This window comes from Hippocampus comes, unplaced genomic scaffold, assembly GCF_001891065.2.
Source record: "Hippocampus comes isolate QL1 unplaced genomic scaffold, H_comes_QL1_v1.1 scaffold118, whole genome shotgun sequence".
Classification (NCBI taxonomy): domain Eukaryota; kingdom Metazoa; phylum Chordata; class Actinopteri; order Syngnathiformes; family Syngnathidae; genus Hippocampus; species Hippocampus comes.
This window is the reverse complement of record NW_017805461.1, coordinates 2,089,599-2,114,359: the sequence shown is the minus strand read 5'-3', so window position 1 is coordinate 2,114,359 and position 24,761 is coordinate 2,089,599. Positions and strand designations below refer to the sequence as shown.

The following is a 24,761-nucleotide window of genomic DNA, read 5'->3' as shown; positions in this document are numbered from 1 at the left end:
CGAGAAGATGTCGTATTCCAGAGGCACCTCGGTCATGTCCGAGTAGGCCTTCACGGCCGTTTCCACCGTGGACAGCTTGATGGTGACTGTAGCGGAGAGAGCAGGATCTCCGTTGTCCTTGGCAACAACAATCAGTCTCTGGTGACGAGAATCTTTGTAGCTGAACATCCTCATGGTGCGGATCTCTCCGTTGTACTGGTCCAGACTGAACAAGGAGGCGTCGGTCACCTGCAGGAACTGGTAGGTGACGCGAGAGTTGTGCACGGAATCCACGTCCAAGGCTATCACCTTGGCCACCAGGGAGCCTTTATCTGTGGATCTGGGGATCTTCTCTTCCACCACAGAGCCGTGCGCTCGCCACGGAGAGACGATAACTGGGGCGTTGTCATTCTGATCCACGATGATGATGTGGACGGTCACGTTGCTGCTGAGCGGAGGAGAGCCAGAGTCTCTGGCCTCAATGTGGAAAAGGAAGTCCTTCTCCATCTCGTAGTCAAAAGTCTTGAGTGCGTAAAGGTTGCCGTTCTCTGGATTGATGGAGAACAGCATGGACATGGAGGTGTTGGCTATCTCCTTCTCCAGGATGAAGTACACGAGGTACTGGTTCTCATGGAGGTCGGGGTCAAACGCACTGAGGGAGCTCAGCAAGGCGCCTGGGGCGTTATTCTCCATCACACGTATGGTATAAAAGGACTGAGGGAAGTGTGGGACGTTGTCATTCACATCCAGCAGCTGCAAAGTCATGGTTTCGTTGTCACTTAAAGGAGGGGAGCCTCTGTCGGTGACGGTGAAGGTGATGTCGTATTCTGGAACCTTCTCACGGTCTAATGGCTCCGAAACAACTAACTTAAAATGGCTATCGGAGGACTCCCTCAGTTTAAAAGGCATATTGTGTGGAATGTGAATATCCACCACTCCATTATTGCCTGAGTCCTTATCACTCACACTCACAACTGCTATCACAGTGTCTACAGGTATGTTTTCTTTAATCGGGCTTTGAAAGGACTTGATCGAAATTTCTGGGTGGTTGTCATTCATATCTGTCACCTGTATCGTCACCTTACACTGGCCAGATAAGGGGTTGAGCCCCTTATCACTTGCGATGACTTCCATTTCATAAGATTTCAAATCTTCATAATTAATCATCTCCTTCACTCTGATTTCACCATTTTCTTGATTTAAAGTAAACACATTCTGTGTTCTTTCTGATGTGTATAAACTATAAGAATAAAGCACATCTGAATTGGAGCCCTCATCTAAATCAGTGGCATTTAATTGAATCACCAGACTGCCAATGGGGGAGTTCTCCATCACTTCTACTAAGTATTTGTCTTTGTCAAATGATGGGGCGTTGTCATTGACATCCAAGACTCGAACAATGATGCTGGCCGTGCCCGTGCGTGTGGGAACTCCACCGTCCACCGCAGTGAGGATGAGATGATGAACAGCCTGCTGCTCTCTGTCCAGCACCTTTGTAAGAATTAAATCTGCAAATTTGGTGCCGTCTCTCCCAGTCTGAATTTCGATATTAAAATGTTGGCTCGAGCTCAGGTGGTAGTTTTGCACAGAATTGGCCCCAACATCGGGGTCCACTGCATTATTCAGGGAGAACCTCTCTCCAACCGGGCTCGACTCGGAGATGTCCAAATGCATTGTGCCTCTTCGAAAATGCGGAGCGTTATCATTAATATCCGTGATTTCCACTTCAATGTTAAACATGCGAATGGGATTTTCAATCGTTGCGTCCAATTTCAGAGAGCAATACGCGGTTGTTTTGAAGGTGCACAGTACTTCTCCGTCTATTCTCTCCAAAATAAAGAGCTCTCCCGTGTCTTTGTTGATGTCTAGATATTTTTTATTTGCGACCACATCGATGCGCATTTTCCTCTTGTTGAGCGTCCGCACGTCTAAACCCAAATCGGACGCCAAATTAGCAACGACTGAACCTTCGTCCATCTCTTCAGGAATCGAGTAGTGGGTGACAGACGACGTCGGGTCCACCAACGTGCATAAAAACAGAAGAATGACAAGTGGGCGCGTCTCGACTAACTTACTGCAGCCGCGCGTCATCTTGATGGTAAGTCCTTTAAACGCGACGAAATGTATGAAGAGTCGCTCCCCTATTCAACGAATAAGCACAACGAGACCGTCAATTCCACCGTTTTGCCCCCTCGTGAGCAGTGTGACGTCAGTGTTGAAACGTCCGTCTCCTTGTCCTCCTCCAATTAGAATTTGCGATACCGGTGACATCACCGGTGTGAGAGATTTGGTGGACGGCAGCGACGAAACTCGTTTTCAAGAGTCCTTACAGCACTTTCCAACATCGGCCATTCCGCCGTGAAATTATGAAAAGCTCACTGAGTCCTGATTGCATTGCATAACGAAATCACGTCAAATGTTTTCAGAGCCACCCCGTTTCATATCTTAATTAATGAATAAACTTCAGCACAGTGAGTGTTTACATCGAAAAGAATAACATAAGGTACAGATAACTATTTGCAAGACGTTTTAAAATGTATGTTCGTTCTAATTAAAGCACCAAATGTTGTTTTATCGTCAACTTCAAACTATACTTGAGCTGTTTGTTGTGTTCAGGTAATAACTTTAATGCACAAAACTAACGTGAGATATGTCATACAATACGTAAAATGTTATTTTAAAAACGCAAGACTTATTCAGAAAAAAACAGTCACACTTTTCAGTTTATACAGACAACTTTAGGGTATATTACAAGTGGGCCTAGCGGTTGTAAATAATATAGACACAACTACTGTGGGGTATTTTCATTACACTGACTAAATTCCCTTAACATCTCTTGATAAGTTATTTTCTCTCTCTGGCTGGAAGTCATCCATCCATCCATCCATCACACTTGATTTGTAAATCAACTCTCTCGGAAAAGACCATCTGAGTTTGATTTCCACCTGTGTACTAATAGTTCCCATATTAGCCTATATCCTAAAGATGAGATGCACTATAAACTTGAATATGCAAGTGTATGAAATGTGTTACATTTAAAGAATTCAGGTGTACTAGCTCAAACATGCAAATGTGTTTGAATCAAATAGTAAGCCTCATTTAAGTGAAAGACTCCAACGTGCCATCAAAACAGTGAGAATACGGTAAAGTTTTGGCAAGCCAAGTACAGAAGTAGACATTATTCCATTGTTCATGGAATTGTTTGAAGGGGAATTTTGTGTAAATCTCACCTCAATGTGAAAACAACAGCACAAGCATTGTGAATTATTTGCCATTAAAAAAATGAGTACACAAAGAATACAATTGATAAAGCTCCGGTTGTGTGAGTGACAAGGTGGTCAGGGTGCCAAAACCACACATTCTACTAAGTTATACTGGAATTTAGTTGATTTTTTGCTTTGTTTTGCAACAATGCAAACATGTAACATCAGGATAATACTGATAGTATGTAAAAAAAATGTTTTTTGTTTTTTCTCATGTTTTAAAACTTTGGCCGACTACTAATCTCTAAGTAAAGCAATCAGTGTTCATACAGCAGAACAGTGATTCTCAACCAAAGGTGCCTTGGTGAAACTATCCAATATTCAACTTAATTTGTCCCAAAACTATGATGTCTTAATTATAGACATATCTTTTGTTTGTTTATCTAAGCCAGGAACTACAGTAATGGGTAGAGCAATTAGTAAATGCTCCTGCACTCGACTGAGAAGTTACAAAACCTGTATATCCACCCGCTGCCATTCATAAAACAAAACAACTCAACTCAACTCTACTGTATTTATAGAGCACTTTCAAACAGCCATCGCTGCATACAAAGTGCTGTACATAAAGCAATTCAACATATACAACAAACAGTAAAGCAAATCGGTAATAAAGACGGTAAAAAGCACCAAACAGCAAAAGCAAGAACAAATCTAAGTCATGCTGAGTCAAATGCCAAAGAATACAAATGAGTTTTGAGGCGGGTTTTGAAGATGGACAGCGAGGAGGCTTGCCGAATGTTCAGTGGGAGGTCATTCCACAGAGAGGGACCAGCAACAGAAAAGGCTCGATCCCCTCAAGATGGGCAGCGAGGAGGCTTGCCGAATGTTCAGTGGGAGGTCATTCCAGAGAGAGGGACCAGCAACAGAAAAGGCTCGATCCCCTCTGAGCCTCCGTTTAGTTCTTGATACTTATAATAATGTCTGGTCCGCAGACCTGAGGCGCCGGGCAGGTGTGTAGGCGCGGATGAGCTCAGAGACAGTTTACCTGCAAGCATATCAGTTTTGAGGTGGCCAGATTTCATACTAAATCCATGTTTTTTGCTTTAATTTTTTTTCGGTTCCCATACTTTTTGCAACATTTTTGTAAGGTGGCGTGACAGGTGACGGTGAAGGTGATGTCGTATTCTGGAACCTTCTCACGGTCTAATGGCTCCGAAACAACTAACTTAAAATGGCTATCGGAGGACTCCCTCAGTTTAAAAGGCATATTGTGTGGAATGTGAATATCCACCACTCCATTATTACCTGAGTCCTTATCACTCACACTCACAACTGCTATCACAGTGTCTACAGGTATGTTTTCTTTAATCGGGCTTTGAAAGGACTTGATCGAAATTTCTGGGTGGTTGTCATTCATATCTGTCACCTGTATCGTCACCTTACACTGGCCAGATAAGGGGTTGAGCCCCTTATCACTTGCGATGACTTCCATTTCATAAGATTTCAAATCTTCATAATTAATCATCTCCTTCACTCTGATTTCACCATTTTCTTGATTTAAAGTAAACACATTCTGTGTTCTTTCTGATGTGTATAAACTATAAGAATAAAGCACATCTGAATTGGAGCCCTCATCTAAATCAGTGGCATTTAATTGAATCACCAGACTGCCAATGGGGGAGTTCTCCATCACTTCTACTAAGTATTTGTCTTTGTCAAATGATGGGGCGTTGTCATTGACATCCAAGACTCGAACAATGATGCTGGCCGTGCCCGTGCGTGTGGGAACTCCACCGTCCACCGCAGTGAGGATGAGATGATGAACAGCCTGCTGCTCTCTGTCCAGCACCTTTGTAAGAATTAAATCTGCAAATTTGGTGCCGTCTCTCCCAGTCTGAATTTCGATACTAAAATGTTGGCTCGAGCTCAGGTGGTAGTTTTGCACAGAATTGGCTCCAACATCGGGGTCCACTGCATTATTCAGGGAGAACCTCTCCCCAACCGGGCTTGACTCGGAGATGTCCAAATGCATGGTGCCTCTTCGAAAATGAGGAGCGTTATCATTAATATCCGTGACTTCCACTTCAATGTTAAACATCCGAATTGGATTCTCAATCGCTGCGTCTAATTTAATAAAACAGGACGTGGTCGTTTTCAAAGGACACAGTAACTCCCTGTCGATTCTCTCCAGAACAAAAAGCTCTCCTGTGTCCTTGTTGATCTCAAGATATTTTTTATTTGAGACAACATCGATGCGCATTTTCCTCTTGTTCAGCGTCCTCACGTCTAAACCCAAATCCGATGCCAAATTAGCAACTACGGAGCCTTCCTCCATCTCTTCGGGAACGGAGTAGTGCGTGACGGCCAACACGGTGTTCATTGTGGCACAAAGAAAAATGAACGCGCCAACATACCTTTCCCGTGAATGCCGAAAGGACGCACGGCTTCTGGTGGGGAACATTCTTTGTTTAAAATAATCAAACGTGATGTTTAGTCCAATCGGGTTTTTTTTCCGAGTCAGACGAAGGGGCGTTATTCTCCATCACACGTATGGTATAAAAGGACTGAGGGAAGTGTGGGACGTTGTCATTCACATCCAGCAGCTGCAAAGTCATGGTTTCGTTGTCACTTAAAGGAGGGGAGCCTCTGTCGGTGACGGTGAAGGTGATGTCGTATTCTGGAACCTTCTCACGGTCTAATGGCTCCGAAACAACTAACTTAAAATGGCTATCGGAGGACTCCCTCAGTTTAAAAGGCATATTGTGTGGAATGTGAATATCCACCACTCCATTATTGCCTGAGTCCTTATCACTCACACTCACAACTGCTATCACAGTGTCTACAGGTATGTTTTCTTTAATCGGGCTTTGAAAGGACTTGATCGAAATTTCTGGGTGGTTGTCATTCATATCTGTCACCTGTATCGTCACCTTACACTGGCCAGATAAGGGGTTGAGCCCCTTATCACTTGCGATGACTTCCATTTCATAAGATTTCAAATCTTCATAATTAATCATCTCCTTCACTCTGATTTCACCATTTTCTTGATTTAAAGTAAACACATTCTGTGTTCTTTCTGATGTGTATAAACTATAAGAATAAAGCACATCTGAATTGGAGCCCTCATCTAAATCAGTGGCATTTAATTGAATCACTAGACTGCCAATAGGGGAGTTCTCCATCACTTCTACCAAAACGCGCCAACATACCTTTCCCGTGAATGCCGAAAGGACGCACGGCTTCTGGTGGGGAACATTCTTTGTTTAAAATAATCAAACGTGATGTTTAGTCCAATCGGGTTTTTTTTTCTGAGTCAGACGAAAAACATTCTCCTGCAGGGTCGTTTTCCGTTCACTGATATTTGAAGCCCCTCGCCGTGCACCAATGGAATACGTTTTCAGAAATGACTTCATCACCAAGATTTATTTTTGGGCGAACAGCGACTTGATCCGCCCTTGGTGAACATCTGCAGTTTGTGATTATACAAGTTCAATATAATACAGTATTTTTAAACAGTAATACTGTATTTGTGAGAAACGTCAATTTACCGTTCAACTAAAAAGGCACGCTTTAAATTCAAGTAATTATTTTTGTGATCACTCACTGGAACGCAAGGCGGTTTGTGCATGCGGTCCTTTTTTTCCTCCAACATATTTTTGAGAATCAAACCCAATTACACGAATTGTATCAACTCAAAAGATCGAATCCCTCGTTTTGTGCATTTTGTTTTGCTTTGAAAGTGGAGAACTTTATTCAACGAGATGCGTACACAATGTTACTGTATTTGTGAGAAACGTCAATTTACCGTTCAAATAAAAAGTCACGCTTCAAATTCACGTAATTATTTTTGTGATCGCTCACTGGAACGCAAGGCGGTTTGTGCATGCCGTCCTTTTTTTTCCTCCAACATATTTTTGAGTATCAAATCCAATTACACGAATTGTATCAACTCAAAAGATCGAATCCCTCGTTTTGTGCATTTTGTTTTGCTTTGAATAGTGGAGAACTTTATTCAACGAGATGCGTACGCAATGTGTTTTACAAAAGTGGAGAGCCAAAATAAATCCTCTCCTTTCCCTCAACTTAATTCGTTTTAGGACCCGGGGGAAACCCGTTTCTGGGGGCGTGTGCCGCCGGACAGATCGTGAGGGTTGTGATTACCCAATCTGCATCTGCAACTAAATCTGCAGCAGAAGTTAGAGAGCAAAAACGTGGAAAAATACGGACCGTGGTCACGAAGACGTGAATTTCGAAAACAAAACACTTATCAGTGATCATTCTATTCCACAAAATGAAAGAATAAACGTTCTATATGCCATAACTCTTTCCCTCAGATTTTGTACCCAAGTCAATCCAAGAGTAAACTCAACGTCAAAAATAATTATCAGACACTGAATTACAAATACAAATGTTAAAAAAGTATTCTACCAATGTGTGGAATTAATGACAGATTAGTTCGTGACTTTAGATAACAGAGAGTCAGGTAACCCTCAAATGCAGTGAAGTGACATTGAGACACTCAACAATAAGGTCAAAAGAAATGCAACTTTTAACAGCAAGTCGTTGTTCTATTGTGTGGGGATCTTTGTTTGTTGTCAGATTTAGTTCCCTGGGCAGCTTGGGTTACAGGAGGCATGTGTCCCTGTGCACAAGCAGGGTAAAAAAACTCAAGAAGCGATCATAACTTTGGTTCTCAACTGAACACATCTTGTGTGAGTGCTTTGTTTGTGTAATATGAAGACACCCAAGTAATGTATTTTCATTATTTCGGAGAGGTTTTATGATTGATTGTCATTGTTTCTTTAGAATAACTGGGTATTTTATCCACTCATCCGTGATCCGAACCGCTGATCCTATTGGAAGTTTATTTGTTTAATTTCCACCCAAAAGGAATTCATAACTTGAGTAGTATTATAGAATGCACTATGCAATTGGTTTTCTTTTTTGATCATGTATTTGGGAGGGCAGGGTCTACCAAGACTGCATCAGGTATTGGCATTTATCAAGATTAATATGCAACTATTTTCCCAAAAGCAAACTTTGTCATATCGTGCATATTTCGTTGTTCTTCAGTATGTGCAGTGTGGATTTCTCTTTTCTGTAACCCGGCATGGATGCTCTAAATGTGGTTATATTGTTAGCATTTTAATGAGTAAAGTTTGTTGATTGAATTGCTCACGTCGAATCAGTGACCTTACTAGCGTGTGCATATTCCATGCAAAAAAATGGTTCTATCGGTCTAAGCTATTTGAAAATTGTAGAGGATAATAAAGGGTCAGTCATAGTTTAAAATAAAGGACAAGTTAGCGATTCATTCGCTCATCTTCATACCTGCAAGGTGGAAGGAGCTGAGTCACTAGTTTCAGACATGCCTGTGCTCCTGGGGATACTGGACACAATGTATCTGGAGCCCTTCGGCATGGGCTGCCTGACCACCAGCTTTCCTTTCCTGGTCTCTGCTAGGAACAGACTGTACCAGTAGGCATCGTTGGACACCAGAGTGGAATCTGCGATGGTGGAGTTCCTCTCGCTGATCACGCTGTTCCTGCAGGGAGGAGCCGCTTTGCTGGGCTTGACCTTCTGACACTTGAGCACGATGGTGACCAGGATGGTGATGAGCAGCAGGAAGGACACCGAGCCCAGACCGATGACCAAATACAGGTTGAGGTCCGAGAAGATGTCGTATTCCAGAGGCACCTCGGTCATGTCCGAGTAGGCCTTCACGGCCGTTTCCACCGTGGACAGCTTGATGGTGACTGTAGCGGAGAGAGCGGGATCCCCGTTGTCCTTGGCAACAACAATCAGTCTCTGGTGACGAGAATCTTTGAAGCTGAACATCCTCATGGTTCGGATCTCTCCGTTGTACTGGTCCAGACTGAACAAGGAGGCGTCGGTCACCTGCAGGAACTGGTAGGTGACGCGAGAGTTGTGCACGGAATCCACGTCCAAGGCTATCACTTTGGCCACCAGGGAGCCTTTATCTGTGGATCTGGGGATCTTCTCTTCCACCACAGAGCCGTGCGCTCGCCACGGAGAGACGATAACTGGGGCGTTGTCATTCTGATCCACGATGATGATGTGGACGGTCACGTTGCTGCTGAGCGGAGGAGAGCCAGAGTCTCTGGCCTCGATGTGGAAGAGGAAGTCCTTCTCCATCTCATAGTCAAAAGTCTTGAGTGCGTAAAGGTTGCCGTTCTCTGGATTGATGGAGAAGAGCATGGACATGGAGGTGTTGGCTATCTCCTTCTCCAGGATGAAGTACACTAGGTACTGGTTCTCATGGAGGTCGGGGTCAAACGCACTGAGGGAGCTCAGCAAGGCGCCAGGGGCGTTATTCTCCATCACACGTATGGTATAAAAGGACTGAGGGAAGTGTGGGACGTTGTCATTCACATCCAGCAGCTGCAAAGTCATGGTTTCGTTGTCACTTAAAGGAGGGGAGCCTCTGTCGGTGACGGTGAAGGTGATGTCGTATTCTGGAACCTTCTCACGGTCTAATGGCTCCGAAACAACTAATTTATAAAAGTTATCGGGCGACTCTGTCAGTTTAAAAGGCATGTTATTTGGAATGCGAAGATCCACCACTCCATTATTGCCTGAGTCCTTGTCACTCACACTGACCACTGCTATCACAGTGTCGACATCAATGTTTTCGCTGACTGGACTTTGAAAAGATTTAATGGATATTTCTGGGTGGTTGTCATTCATGTCCTCGATTTGAATTTTGACCGTACATTGTCCTGATAAACTATTGACACCTCTGTCTGCTGCTATAACTTCCATATCATAAATCCTAAAATCCTCATAGTTCAACATTCCTTTCACAGTAATCTCACCAGTAGATGGATTTAAATTAAACGTTTCTTGTGCTTTCTCTGGTGTATATAAACTATATGAGTATGTTAAATCAGAATTTGAGCCCTCATCCAAATCAGTAGCATTTAAATCAACAACAAGGCTTCCAATGGGGGAATTTTCCATAATTTTAACACTGTAAATAGTGTTATCAAAGACAGGGGCGTTATCATTATTGTCTAAAACATGAACAATAATACTCGCTGTGCCAGAACGCGGAGGTGTACCGCCATCTACTGCCGTTAATATTAAATTGTGCACAGCCTGCTCCTCTCGGTCTAAAACCTTATTCAATATCAAATCTGCGAGTTTTGTTCCCTCCCTCCCCGTCTGAACCTCAATGTTAAAATGTTCACTTTCACTCAGATGATATGTTTTCACTGTATTGCTGCCTACATCTGGATCGACTGCATTGCTCAGAGAGAATCGCTCCCCTTTCGGTGTCGACTCGGACACATCCAAATGAAAGGCGCCTCTCCGAAATTGAGGGGCGTTGTCGTTCATATCCATTATTTCGACCTCAATGTTAAAAATTCTTAACGGGTTCTCCAGGATCACCTCAAGTCTCAGATAACAAGAGGCCGACGACTTTGTCGTGCAAACATGTTCCCTATCTATCTTCTCAACGATATACAGCTCCCCGGTGTCTTTGTTGACGTCCAGATATTTTTTGTTTGAAATAATGTCCAAACGCATCTTCCGCCGATTCAGTGTTTTGACATCCAATCCCAGGTCGGTGGCAAGGTTAGCAACAACGGATCCCTCCTTCATTTCCTCAGGTATGGAATAATGGGTCACGGAGGTGGATATTTGAGTAACGAAAGAGAGAAGAATAACAATGACGAACAGCGCGTACCTTTGCCGTGGCTGCATCACTCCGACGCACTTCATTGTTCTCTCGTGGGCTCACTGCACTTTGTCCCAGTGTGCGTTTGTCCGGTCCGATTTCGGCGTAAAATAGTCCAGAATACGTTTTAGCAAATGTATTCCAGATGTTAATCGTCAGAAAAAAATGACCGCATTGAGGGGAGTTGATTCCAGCACTGCCAAGTGGTCCAGTTTATTCAGAACCGCCCAATGACGAGAGTCGATGATGAGGATGTGAACGTTTGGGCTCTCGTTGAAATACAAAAAACAGCGCCACCATAACCTACTGGTTTTTTTATATATCCTATTTCACGACCCAAGCTGAAACATTTTACATGTTTTTTTCTGTATAGATTGACTATGTCAATGACCTATTTGTGTTTTTTTTAATGTTGTTTTTGTTTCATTTTTTTCCCCCATGGTTCATTGTCAAATTGTACGTTCGATTTTATTTAGATAAAGCACTTGGACTTGCCACTGCTTTTAAATTCCTCCAGGAACACAAATGAGATGAGCTGAGAGTGACTGAGTCGTATAAAAAAAATATTTTTTGAAACCAATCAGGACAGATATGAACCAACTCATTCCTACCACGTGGTGATACCGTGATAAAGATGTGGTTTATCACCAAAAGACACTAATTGGCACAATGAGATGAGTAAAAGGCTGAAAGTCAATGTTGTGCCCTTGGGCTGCAAGGCAAGACTCTCCCATATTCTCCTCAAGCCAGAAAATACGATTGCATGGGTGTCACTTATATACTGTGTCCTATTTTCACATATTTGATCCAGTAGTTTCATGTGGAAGTCACTGATCAAGTGTGAGTCCCCAAAAAAATGTTTTTACTCGCCACCTGAGTAAGACAGTATGTTGAAGTGCCACAATAAACCACATAATTCTTATAAAGTGTCAGTAAAATACCACTGACCAAACATATGCGCTTGAAGAAATTAGGTTTGTTTGCCAATGTCAACATTTACCAGGGACAATAGTTACAGATGAAGGCACTTCGTTGACCTGTCTCAGAAATGAATCTGCTGCTCCATGTACGAATTATTACACTCAAAACTCATCCACTTTGATGCTTTGTATTTCAAGTGGAATTATATTAAACTATCACTATACGCGATACAACTGTTTGCATGATACTGTTACGAGTAGAGCTGATTGTTCACGGGCTTGCGCAGACTTAATCCCCAAGTTCCCCTTCAACCCTCACTGATAGCACATCTTTATGATTTTTGCAATGAATTGTGTCTGCTGTAGATGTACTGCTGTGCATCATGTCACAAGTAAAGTGAAAAGAATTCAATTTCAAGCATTGACAAACTGATTTTTTTTTTCTGAAATTTGGGGCATTATTAAAACGAACACAAACACAGCTGTTTTTATTTAAAAGTCCCATTTTGTGCAATGTAAAAACTGTATATGATCATCAAAACTTTGAGGGGCATTTTGAATTTTTTGATATTAGTGAATGCATTTGAGAAATTAGCCTACATCCTGTTACAGATTTTCGTTGTGTAGTAACCATGGAGTCATTTCAGAGTTACTGCCCAAATTAAATAGAGAGTCCACAAAATCTGCATAAATTAGACCAAGATGATCAATAAACTACAAAAACATAGAATTAACTTTTAATTTGTGGAATGCTGCTTTGCTGCAGTCCAGCTAGCATACGTCCATATATGTCTCTGTCGTGAGGCTGAAAGGCTTCCGCAAAAGAAACAAGAGAGCAGGGATCACCAACTCATGTCCTCGAGGGACCTTATCCTGCATGTTTTAGAAGTTCCCCTCCTCCAACACACCTGATTCAAATGGTTAAGATTATCATCAAGCTCTGCAGAAACCCGATCACGATCATGACCATTTCAATCAAGTGTGCTGGGGGAGAGAAATTTCAAAAACATGTAGGTTAGAGGCTCGCGAGGACTGGAGTGGCTGACCCCAGCATTGGAGGTTCCTCGATTATAGCTCCACAGCGGAGGTTCCTCGAGACCTAATCCACACTCCTTCATGCTAATTTAAAAGAATAGATGTGCTCCTTAAAATGGCAGCACAAGAATAAGTTTTGCGGTGCTGTCACAGTATCGAGGAGCAGGGAGCTAGAAATGTTGCAATTCAGAGACATGAAATCCACTCAAAGTCTCTGCTGCCCTCCACAGAAGCAAAGTTTTCAAAGTGACTAATTTATATGAAGCATGACGAAATCAACGGCGTGAGACACACAGCCAGAGGAGGCAGAACATTCATTGCTTCACATTCAACCAATGACCGACAAAAAGAACAGCTACACTGGAGAAAAGTCTGTATACCCCTGTTCAAATGTCACGGTAAGAGACCAAGATAAATAATCCCAAAACTTCTCCACCACTTGTGACACCAATAATATGGACAACACATTTATTTAAAAATAAATAAAAGAAATGCTCCACAGCTGTTCTAGGAGTCTTACACAACTTGTAATTAACAGAAATTCCTGCATCTCCTTCAAGATTGCTGTTGGGCTCTTGGCAGCCTCCTTGATGAAACAATTCAGAGGTATGTCCAGTTCTAAGTGTTTAGCATTATTTTCCCAATTCATTGTGACGATACTTTCATAGTGTTCCGTGGTATATTTAATGTCTTGGAAATTATTTGTACCCTTCTCTTAACTGATATGTTTGAACAATGAAATTTTACACTGAAAGCTCTCTGCGAACCATGGATTATGCTGAAAATATGGCTAAAAATGTCAGAAAAAGCCGACTAGAACATCTGAACTTCATTTGGGGTTGATCAGATGCACTAAAAATGAGAGCAGGTATGGGCTGACTCCTATTTGATGTATGTGAAGCTCTATAAATACACTGACAAATCATATGCACTTGACTCATACCTGCAGAGTGGAAGGAGCGGAGTCGCTGGTCTCAGACATGCCTGTGCTCCTGGGGATACTGGACACAATGTATCTGGAGCCCTTTGGCATGGGCTGCCTGACCACCAGCTTTCCTTTCCTGGTCTCTGCTAGGAACAGACTGTACCAGTAGGCATCGTTGGACACCAGAGTGGAATCTGCGATGGTGGAGTTCCTCTCGCTGATCACGCTGTTCCTGCAGGGAGGAGCCGCTTTGCTGGGCTTGACCTTCTGACACTTGAGCACGATGGTGACCAGGATGGTGATGAGCAGCAGGAAGGACACCGAGCCCAGACCGATGACCAAATACAGGTTGAGGTCAGAGAAAATATCGTATTCCAGAGGCACCTCGGTCATGTCCGAGTAGGCCTTCACGGCCGTTTCCACCGTGGACAGCTTGATGGTGACTGTAGCAGAGAGAGCGGGATCCCCGTTGTCCTTAGCAACAACAACCAGTCTCTGGTGACGAGAATCTTTGTAGCTGAACATCCTCATGGTGCGGATCTCTCCGTTGTACTGGTCTAGACTGAACAAGGAGGCGTCGGTCACCTGCAGGAACTGGTAGGTGACGCGAGAGTTGTGCACGGAATCCACGTCCAAGGCTATCACCTTGGCCACCAGGGAGCCTTTATCTGTGGATCTGGGGATCTTCTCTTCCACCACAGAGCCGTGCGCTCGCCACGGAGAGACGATAACTGGGGCGTTGTCATTCTGATCCACGATGATGATGTGGACGGTCACGTTGCTGCTCAGCGGAGGAGAGCCAGAGTCTCTGGCCTCAATGTGGAAAAGGAAGTCCTTCTCCATCTCGTAGTCAAAAGTCTTGAGTGCGTAAAGGTTGCCGTTCTCTGGATTGATGGAGAACAGCATGGACATGGAGGTGTTGGCTATCTCCTTCTCCAGGATGAAATACACAAGGTACTGGTTCTCATGGAGGTCGGGGTCAAACGCACTGAGGGAGCTGAGCAAGGCGCCTGGGGCGTTATTCTCCATCACACGTATGGTATAAAAGGACTGAGGGAAGTGTGGGACGTTGTCATTCACATCCAGCAGCTGCAAAGTCATGGTTTCGTTGTCACTTAAAGGAGGGGAGCCTCTGTCGGTGACGGTGAAGGTGATGTCGTATTCTGGAACCTTTTCACGGTCTAATGGCTCCGAAACAACTAATTTATAAAAGTTATCAGGGGACTCCCTCAGTTTAAAAGGCATGTTATTTGGAATGCGAAGATCCACCACTCCATTATTGCCTGAGTCCTTGTCACTCACACTGACCACTGCTATCACAGTGTCGACATCAATGTTTTCGCTGACTGGACTTTGAAAAGATTTAATGGATATTTCTGGGTGGTTGTCATTCATGTCCTCGATTTGAATTTTGATCGTACATTGTCCTGATAAACTATTGACGCCTCTGTCTGCTGCTATAACCTCCATATCATAAATCTTGAAATCTTCATAATTTAACATTCCTTTCACAGTGATCTCACCTGTAGATGGATTCAAATTAAACGTTTCTTGTGCTTTCTCTGGTGTATATAAACTATATGAGTATGTTAAATCAGAATTTGAACCCTCATCCAAGTCAGTCGCATTTAAATCAATAACAAGGCTTCCAATGGGGGAATTTTCCATTACTTTAACACTGTAAATAGTGTTGTCAAAGACAGGGGCGTTGTCATTATTGTCTAAAACATGAACAATAATACTCGCTGTGCCTGAACGCGGAGGTGTACCGCCATCTACTGCTGTTAATATTAAATTGTGCACAGCCTGCTCCTCTCGGTCTAAAACTTTATTCAATATCAAATCGGCAATTTTCCTTCCTTCCCTCCCCGTCTGAACCTCAATTTTAAAATGTTCACTTTCACTGAGATGATACGTTTTAACTGTGTTACTGCCAACATCCGGATCGACTGCATTGCTGAGAGAGAATCTCTCACCCTTTGGTGTCGATTCGGATATATCCAAATGAAAGGCGTCTCTCCTAAATTGAGGGGCGTTGTCATTCATGTCCATTATTTCAACTTCGATGTTAAAAATTCTTAACGGGTTTTCCAGGATCATCTCTAGCCCGAGATAACAAGAACCTGGAGATTTTGTTGGGCAGATGTGTTCCCTGTCAATCTTCTCAACGATGTACAGCTCCCCGGTGTCTTTGTTCACGTCCAGATATTTTTTGTTTGAAATAATGTCCAACCGCATCTTCCTTTGGATCAGTGTTTTAACGTCCAGTCCGAGATCGCTGGCAAGGTTGGCAACCACGGATCCCTCCTTCATTTCCTCAGGTATGGAATAATGGGTCACGGAGGTGGATATTTGATTAACAGACCAGAGAAGAATAACAACAAGGAACAGCACGTACCTTTGCCGTGACTGCGTAATTGCAGCGGAGCTCATTGTTCTCATGTGCGCTCGCTGCACCCCAGTCCAGATCCAAATGCGTGTTTTTTCCAATCCAACTTCGCCGCACAATATTGCCCAAAACGCGAATTTGCAAATTTACTCCAGATAATACTCGACAGAATCAATGACCGCATCGGCGCAGTCTCGTTTCATCAATGCAAAGTGGTCCAGTTTGTTCAAGAACCGCCCTATGACGAGATCGATGATGACGACAGGAATGGGCTCTCATTTGAATATTATCACAAACAGCGCCACCATACTATTGTGTCGATCGTATCACGACGCGCGCTGAATTCTTTAAATATATCGTTTCTGTATAAATTGATTAAATTAACGCTCCTGTCAAAATATATTTCCACCACGAGGGTCAGCTATGCTACTCCTACATTCCTCCCACGGTGGTAGCGTGGCAAGCAATACGATCTATTACCAAAAGACACTGAAAGACACGTAGAAATGTGGAAATGACTAAAATTAAGTGAGTTGGCCTTGAGCATGACACTAAACTCCCCTACACTTTTCTCAGGCCAGAATATAGGCTATAAATTGATTTGGGGTTCCATTCATATCACTCAAAAAAGAGGCTGTTGTAGTGACTTCTATGTACATAATTCACCACCAACTGCAAATGTGTGAATGCAATGTTCACACTGTCAAATTCACTTTTAAAAGAAAGCATGGCCATTGGTTGCACGTGTAAAAATCAGGTTTCACAACAATAATATTATTTTATTTTCTCCAACATTTATGATTTTAATGCGTGCAACCAGTGTTGCAATGCCCCCCTCCCCATTGTAAATCCAATAGACTCTTTCATTTACTGAGTTTTGACTTTTGTATTATTAGTTTAATGAGGTCAATGATAAAGTTTGCATGCAGAAAAATAAAAAGCTAGGTCAAAATCACGGTAAATTCATTTGAAAAAGTAAGAGTGTATGATAATTTTCTTGGAGTGGTAATGGATACGAAACGACGCTGGAAGCCAAATAATGGTTAAAGCAACATGTTAAGCCATCGCTGATAAAACCAAGCTGCTTCTGTCATTTATGATTTAGTGTCTGGCGATGTGGGGTAACAATGACAGAAAAAAAACAATCATCCAATTTTTTTGTTACAAAATATAGCGACAAATTAATTAATTAAACTACAAAGAACCAACCATACACCGTCTATCATTTTCAAGACTGTCAAATTGTGTGACATAGTTGGATTTCAAATAGCACAGATAGTGTACACCATACAGAATGATTTACTTTGCCACAGTACACAGGAACTATTTGAAATCAGAGAGAGTTGTTATGATCTGCGGGAACAGATATTTAAAAAAAAAATCAAGCACAAATAGAAAATAAAGATGTGTCTATGATGGTCACTGTAAGAGTTGTTGATTTCTGAATGTTGATGAAATTGCCTGATAAATATTTGGTCACTTAATTTGTTCAAAAATATATATAAAAGTATTGAGAAAAAAAATGTGTGAATCAGGTAAGACACATTTTGAAAATGATGAAACATCTGCCTGTGTTATCTCAGTTGCTGTGATGAAATTGTGTCATGTTTTTCCATCCAACCATTATGCCGCTTATCCTCACGGGAGTTGCGGGCATGTCGGAGCCTATCCCAATCCATCTTTGGACAGGAGGTGGTGTACACCGTGAACTACTTGCCAGCCGATCGTAGGGCAAACATCAACAAAAACAACCATTCACACTCACAATCACGCTTTTAGACAATTTAGAGTGTCCAATTAACCTACCGTGCAAGTTTTTGGAATGTGGGAGGAAACCAAAGTACCCGGAGAAAACCCACGCAGGCATGGGGGAGAACATGCAAACTCATACCTGTCAACTTTTCGGAGCGCCAACCTGTATAAACTACCAAAAAAATCCTTATCACATACCAAAGCATTTTATATGTCAAAATAACGGCAGAAAAAAACCCACGGAATATGAATGATATATTTGTTTCCTTGTAGAACTTGCTTGTACACTACCGAAGTATGCAATGAATACTCTGCTGTTTTCAACTAGGAACCACGTGATTTACTGGAAAGTTACCGGAAATGAAAGCATTCGAGTAGACTAGCACCATTCTGGGCAAAAGCAAACGGAACTACCTGTTAGGGGAAAAAAAAAAAAAAAAAATGGAAATTTTCAGAATCCGTATGATTTGTGCGATATGGCCATATACGTAAGATTCACCACAAAATCCGTATGAACTATGGCTAAACCGTATGAGTTGATAGGTATGCAAACTCCACACAGGAAGCACGGAGCGTGGAATTGAACCCTGAATCTCTGCACTGTGAGGCAGACACGCTAACCAGTCGATCGCTGTGCTGCCCTGTTTAGATTGTATTTTTTTTTTCATATATGTTTGAAATTTTGTTCAGTTTGGAGCCCTGAAGGTTGTCTGACTTGCTAAAGGGCTGTTTTTGTTTCAAAGGTATATAAAAGTTTATATATATGTTGAGTTTAAGAACAAGATGAATGTACACATTTATATGTGGGCATGTAATTAGGGTACATTTATATAAGCATATATAAACCTATTGGTGTATTGTTTCAATATATCCTATGTCAAAATTATGTGGAGAAAAAGAGGTAAGAAGAGGTACATTGTTTTTTATTATTTCATCCTCATCCTTTTTTAACACAAAGACTGTGCAGAAGGATGAAACATATGACGGTTCTCTTCAATGTTTTTTTGTTTACTATTTTCTTTCTTCCTTTCTCATAGCTGTCCTTTCTGTTGATGTTTGTATGTTCAGATAAAGCAGTCATTCAATTTATCACTCACGTAGAAGACATTGGTAAATAATAATCTTAAAAAGTCATGTTAGGAAGCCGGTATAGTGACACTCTAAAATAAAGCAAGAAATCCTCATTACATTTGAGTAAGTATGTCACCAAACAAACGCAGACGCACTTGAGTCATACCTGCAAGGTAGAAGGAGCCGAGTCACTAGTTTCAGACATGCCTGTGCTCCTGGGGATACTGGACACAATGTATCTGGAGCCCTTCGGCATGGGCTGCCTGACCACCAGCTTTCCTTTCCTGGTCTCTGCTAGGAACAGACTGTACCAGTAGGCATCGTTGGACACCAGAGTGGAATCTGCGATGGTGGAATTCCTCTCACTGATCACGCTGTTCCTGCAGGGAGGAGCCGCTTTGCTGGGCTTGACCTTCTGACACTTGAGCACGATGGTGACCAGGATGGTGATGAGCAGCAGGAAGGACACCGAGCCCAGACCGATGACCAAATACAGGTTGAGGTCCGAGAAGATGTCGTATTCCAGAGGCACCTCGGTCATGTCCGAGTAGGCCTTCACGGCCGTTTCCACCGTGGACAGCTTGATGGTGACTGTAGCGGAGAGAGCAGGATCTCCGTTGTCCTTGGCAACAACAATCAGTCTCTGGTGACGAGAATCTTTGTAGCTGAACATCCTCATGGTGCGGATCTCTCCGTTGTACTGGTCTAGACTGAACAAGGAGGCGTCGGTCACCTGCAGGAACTGGTAGGTGACGCGAGAGTTGTGCACGGAATCCACGTCCAAGGCTATCACCTTGGCCACCAGGGAGCCTTTATCTGTGGATCTGGGGATCTTCTCCTCCACCACGGAGCCGTGCGCTCGCCAAGGAGAGACGATAACCGGGGCGTTGTCATTCTGATCCACGATGATGATGTGGACAGTCACGTTGCTGCTGAGCGGAGGAGAGCCAGAGTCTCTGGCCTCGATGTGGAAGAGGAAGTCCTTCTCCATCTCATAGTCAAAAGTCTTGAGTGCGTAAAGGTTGCCGTTCTCTGGATTGATGGAGAAGAGCATGGACATGGAGGTGTTGGCTATCTCCTTCTCCAGGATGAAGTACACGAGGTACTGGTTCTCATGGAGGTCGGGGTCAAACGCACTGAGGGAGCTCAGCAAGGCGCCTGGGGCGTTATTCTCCATCACACGTATGGTATAAAAGGACTGAGGGAAGTGTGGGACGTTGTCATTCACATCCAGCAGCTGTAAAGTCATGGTTTCGTTGTCACTTAAAGGAGGGGAGCCTCTGTCGGTGACGGTGAAGGTGATGTCGTATTCTGGAACTTTCTCACGGTCTAATGGCTCCGAAACAACTAATTTATAAAAGTTATCAGGGGACTCCCTCAGTTTAAAAGGCATGTTATTTGGAATGCGAAGATCCACCACTCCATTATTGCCTGAGTCCTTGTCACTCACACTGACCACTGCTATCACAGTGTCGACATCAACGTTTTCGCTGACTGGACTTTGAAAAGATTTAATGGATATTTCTGGGTGGTTGTCATTCATGTCCTCGATTTGAATTTTGATCGTACATTGTCCGGATAAACTATTGACGCCTCTGTCTGCTGCTATCACCTCCATATCATAAATCCTGAAATCTTCATAATTCAACATTCCTTTAACAGTAATCTCACCTGTAGAAGGATTCAAATTAAATGTTTCTTGTGTTTTCTCTGGTGTATACAAACTATATGAATATGATAGATCCGAATTTGAGCCCTCATCCAAGTCAGTCGCATTTAAATCAATAACAAGGCTTCCAATGGGGGAATTTTCCATTATTTTCACACTGTAAATTGACTTGTCAAACAGAGGAGCATTATCATTCGTGTCTAATACTTGAACAATAATTTTGGCAGTCCCAGAACGAGCAGGTTTACCGCCATCTATTGCTGTTAGCATTAAATTGTGCACAGCCTGCTCCTCTCGGTCTAATGTCTCTTTCAAAATTAATTCAGCAAATTTGGATCCATCTCTTCCAGTCTGAACTTCAATGCCAAAATGCTGACTTTCACTCAGATGATATGTTTTTACTGTGTTACTTCCAACATCCGGATCGACTGCATTGCTAAGAGAGAATCTCTCTCCTTTAGGAGTAGATTCAGATATGTCCAGATGGATTACGTTTCTACGAAATTGAGGGGCGTTGTCGTTAATGTCCATTATTTCCACCTCGATGTTAAATATGCGCACAGGATTTTCCAAAATCACCTCCAGTTTCAGATAACAAGAAGCAGATGATTTAGTTGGACAAAGGATTTCCCTGTCAATTTTCTCCACAATATAAAGCTCACCAGTCTCTTTTTTCACGTCCAGATATCGCTTATTTGCAATAATATCGAGCCGCATCTTCCTCTTGTTGAGCGTTTTTACATCCAAACTCAGATCGTTGGCAATGTTGGCAACTACTGATCCTTCCTTCATTTCTTCAGGAATGGAATAATGTGTGACTGAAGCCGGTGCCCGATGAACAAAGGAAAAAAACACAAAGAGCAGCACGTACCTCTTCAAAGAACACGCTTGTAAAACGGACCCCCTTGTTGTTGTTTGCCGGTCCATTCTATTTCGGCTCGGACACAACTACTTGGAATCCAAACGATGATTTAACTCCTCTAACGATCTTGAGCTCCAATATTGTCATACGAGTTTCACCCTGCTAAACTGCGTGAAGACAATTTGTTGGGCGTGATATCAGTGAACGACTGTGCGGTATTTTCCAATCTGCCCTGACAGCAACGCGTCACTGTCATGACGTCTGGGTGATTTTGTTGGTCAAACAGCGCCTCCCTCTGTTTTCCCACCACTCAACAGACAGGAAAAGTCAGATAGGTTGGATAAAACTGTTTTTAGAATTCTAATTGTGACAATACCCTGATAAAATTCCATATTATAGATTTGTAAAAAATTATTTGTGACTTTATTGACAACTGCGGCTGTAAATACATTTTCACTTCATAAATTTGTAAGCTTTTAAGTAAATAACTCATACCTGCAGAGTGGAAGGAGCGGAGTCGCTGGTCTCAGACATGCCTGTGCTCCTGGGAATACTGGACACAATGTATCTGGAGCCCTTCGGCATGGGCTGCCTGACCACCAGCTTTCCTTTCCTGGTCTCTGCTAGGAACAGACTGTACCAGTAGGCATCGTTGGACACCAGAGTGGAATCTGCGATGGTGGAGTTCCTCTCGCTGATCACGCTGTTCCTGCAGGGAGGAGCTGCTTTGCTGGGCTTGACCTTCTGACACTTGAGCACAATGGTGACCAGGATGGTGATGAGCAGCAGGAAGGACACCGAGCCCAGACCGATGACCAAATACAGGTTGAGGTCAGAGAAAATATCGTATTCCAGAGGCACCTCGGTCATGTCCGAGTAGGCCTTCACGGCCGTTTCCACCGTGGACAGCTTGATGGTGACTGTAGCAGAGAGAGCGGGATCCCCGTTGTCCTTAGCAACAACAACCAGTCTCTGGTGACGAGAATCTTTGTAGCTGAACATCCTCATGGTGCGGATCTCTCCGCTGTACTGGTCTAGACTGAACAAGGAGGCGTCGGTCACCTGCAGGAACTGGTAGGTGACGCGAGAGTTGTGCACGGAATCCACGTCCAAGGCTATCACCTTGGCTACCAGGGAGCCTTTATCTGTGGATCTGGGGATCTTCTCCTCCACCACGGAGCCGTGCGCTCGCCAAGGAGAGACGATAACCGGGGCGTTGTCATTCTGATCCACGATGATGATGTGGACGGTCACGTTGCTGCTGAGCGGAGGAGAGCCAGAGTCTCTGGCCTCGATGTGGAAGAGGAAGTCCTTCTCCATCTCATAGTCAAAAGTCTTGAGTGCGTAAAGGTTGCCGTTCTCTGGATTGATGGAGAACAGCATGGACATGGAGGTGTTGGCAATCTCCTTCTCCAGGATGAAGTACACGAGGTACTGGTTCTCATGGAGGTCGGGGTCAAACGCACTGAGGGAGCTCAGCAAGGCGCCAGGGGCGTTATTCTCCATCACACGTATGGTATAAAAGGACTGAGGGAAGTGTGGGACGTTGTCATTCACATCCAGCAGCTGCAAAGTCATGGTTTCATTGTCACTTAAAGGAGGGGAGCCTCTGTCGGTGACGGTGAAGGTGATGTCGTATTCTGGAACCTTTTCACGGTCTAATGGCTCCGAAACAACTAATTTATAAAAGTTATCAGGGGACTCCCTCAGTTTAAAAGGCATGTTATTTGGAATGCGAAGATCCACCACTCCATTATTGCCTGAGTCCTTGTCACTTACACTGACCACTGCTATCACAGTGTCGACATCAATGTTTTCGCTGACTGGACTTTGAAAAGATTTAATGGATATTTCTGGGTGGTTGTCATTCATGTCCTCGATTTGAATTTTGATCGTACATTGACCTGACAAACTATTGATGCCTCTGTCTGCTGCTATCACCTCCATATCATAAATATTAAAATCTTCATAGTTCAGCATTCCTTTAACAGTTATCTCACCAGTAGAAGGATTTAAATAAAATGTTTCTTGTGTTTTCTCGGGTGTATATAAACTATATGAATATGATAAATCCGAATTTGAGCCCTCATCCAAGTCAGTGGCATTTAAATCAATAACAAGGCTTCCAATCGGAGAATTTTCCGTTATTTTGACATTGTATATAGATTTATCAAACAAAGGCGCATTGTCGTTGGTATCTAAAACATGAACAATAATACTGACAGTGCCAGAACGCGGAGGTTTACCGCCATCTACTGCCGTTAGTATTAAATTGTGCATTTCCTGCTGCTCCCTGTCTAATGCCTTCTTCAATATTAAATCTGCAAATTTGGATCCATCTCGACCCGTCTGAACCTCTATATTAAAATGCTCGCTTTCACTCAAATGATACGTACTCACCGAATTGCTCCCTACATCAGGATCGACTGCATTACTTAAAGAGAATCTCTCCCCTGCCGAAGTGGACTCGGATAAATCCAAATGAATGGCGTCTCGTCTGAACTGCGGGGCGTTGTCATTCATGTCTAGTATTTCCAACTCTATGTTAAAAATACGCAGTGGGTTTTCCAGCGTCACCTCCAGTTTGAGATAGCATGATGATGTCCATTTAGTGGTGCAAATGTGTTCTCTGTCAATCTTCTCCGCAATATACAGTTCTCCAGTCTCTTTGTTCACGTCCAAATATTTTTTGTTTGCGATGATGTCGACACGCATTTTTCTTCTAATCAGACTTGTGACGTCCACGCTGAGATCGTTCGCCAGGTTGGCAACAACGGATCCTTCTTTAAGCTCCTCGGGGATGGAATAATGAGTCACGGAAGCCAAAACGTGAGCCATGAAAAGCAACACAATGAGATTCACGTACCTTTTGTGTGGTCTCATTGTCTCATACAAGTCCATTATTTCCAATTCACGGCACGCTATACTGAAAGTGATCAAATTGGTCTTACTTTTACCGCAAGATGTGAATCCAAAAACAGTAAGAACTGGTTGAATCCGAAAGAGTCAAAAACGCGTGGCCGTTTCCCGTGTGGGTTTCAGCACCACGGAGCTGTCCCCTTTCTTCCCCTTACCTCCTCTGGATGAAAGCGCGAGTTGCCCGCCGTTGATGCATTTGGGACATTTGTAGGATGGCTCACAACAACAAGGACCGACAGCGCCACCAACTGTCTTTATTTATAATGTTTAACACGAAGCAGTTGTTAAATTCATAATTTTTACTGCACTGAAAATGTTCCATAAATTAATTAGGT

At 43.1% G+C, this 24,761-nt stretch overlaps 3 protein-coding genes across 3 annotated transcripts in view; all 3 read right to left on the bottom strand.

Annotated features, from left to right (window-relative positions):
- Nucleotides 1–16,785, bottom strand: part of LOC109518775 (protocadherin beta-16-like) — a 20,153-nt gene extending 3,368 nt beyond the window's left edge. The window contains exon 1 of the mRNA XM_019874834.1: nucleotides 13,783–16,785. Within this exon, the coding sequence (XP_019730393.1) occupies nucleotides 13,783–16,206 (2,424 nt within the window). The 5' untranslated portion in view covers nucleotides 16,207–16,785. The remainder of the gene's footprint in view (nucleotides 1–13,782) is intronic.
- Nucleotides 7,083–11,209, bottom strand: LOC109518776 (protocadherin alpha-C2-like). The gene has a single exon (XM_019874835.1). It carries the CDS (start codon nucleotides 10,926–10,928, stop codon nucleotides 8,508–8,510), a length of 2,421 nt encoding a protein of 806 aa, XP_019730394.1. The 5' UTR covers nucleotides 10,929–11,209; the 3' UTR covers nucleotides 7,083–8,507.
- LOC109518777 (protocadherin alpha-C2-like) lies at nucleotides 12,961–24,761 on the bottom strand. The gene is made up of 2 exons (XM_019874836.1): nucleotides 22,003–24,761; nucleotides 12,961–13,782 (listed from the first exon to the last, which is right to left on the bottom strand). Exons 1-2 carry the CDS (start codon nucleotides 24,406–24,408, stop codon nucleotides 13,777–13,779), a joined length of 2,412 nt encoding a protein of 803 aa, XP_019730395.1. The 5' UTR covers nucleotides 24,409–24,761; the 3' UTR covers nucleotides 12,961–13,776.

What these genes read in the sequence shown, in the direction of transcription:
- LOC109518776 (XM_019874835.1), bottom strand. Translation starts at nt 10,928, where the DNA reads ATGAAGTGCGTCGGAGTGATGCAGCCACGGCAAAGGTACGCGCTGTTC.
- LOC109518777 (XM_019874836.1), bottom strand. Translation starts at nt 24,408, where the DNA reads ATGGACTTGTATGAGACAATGAGACCACACAAAAGGTACGTGAATCTC.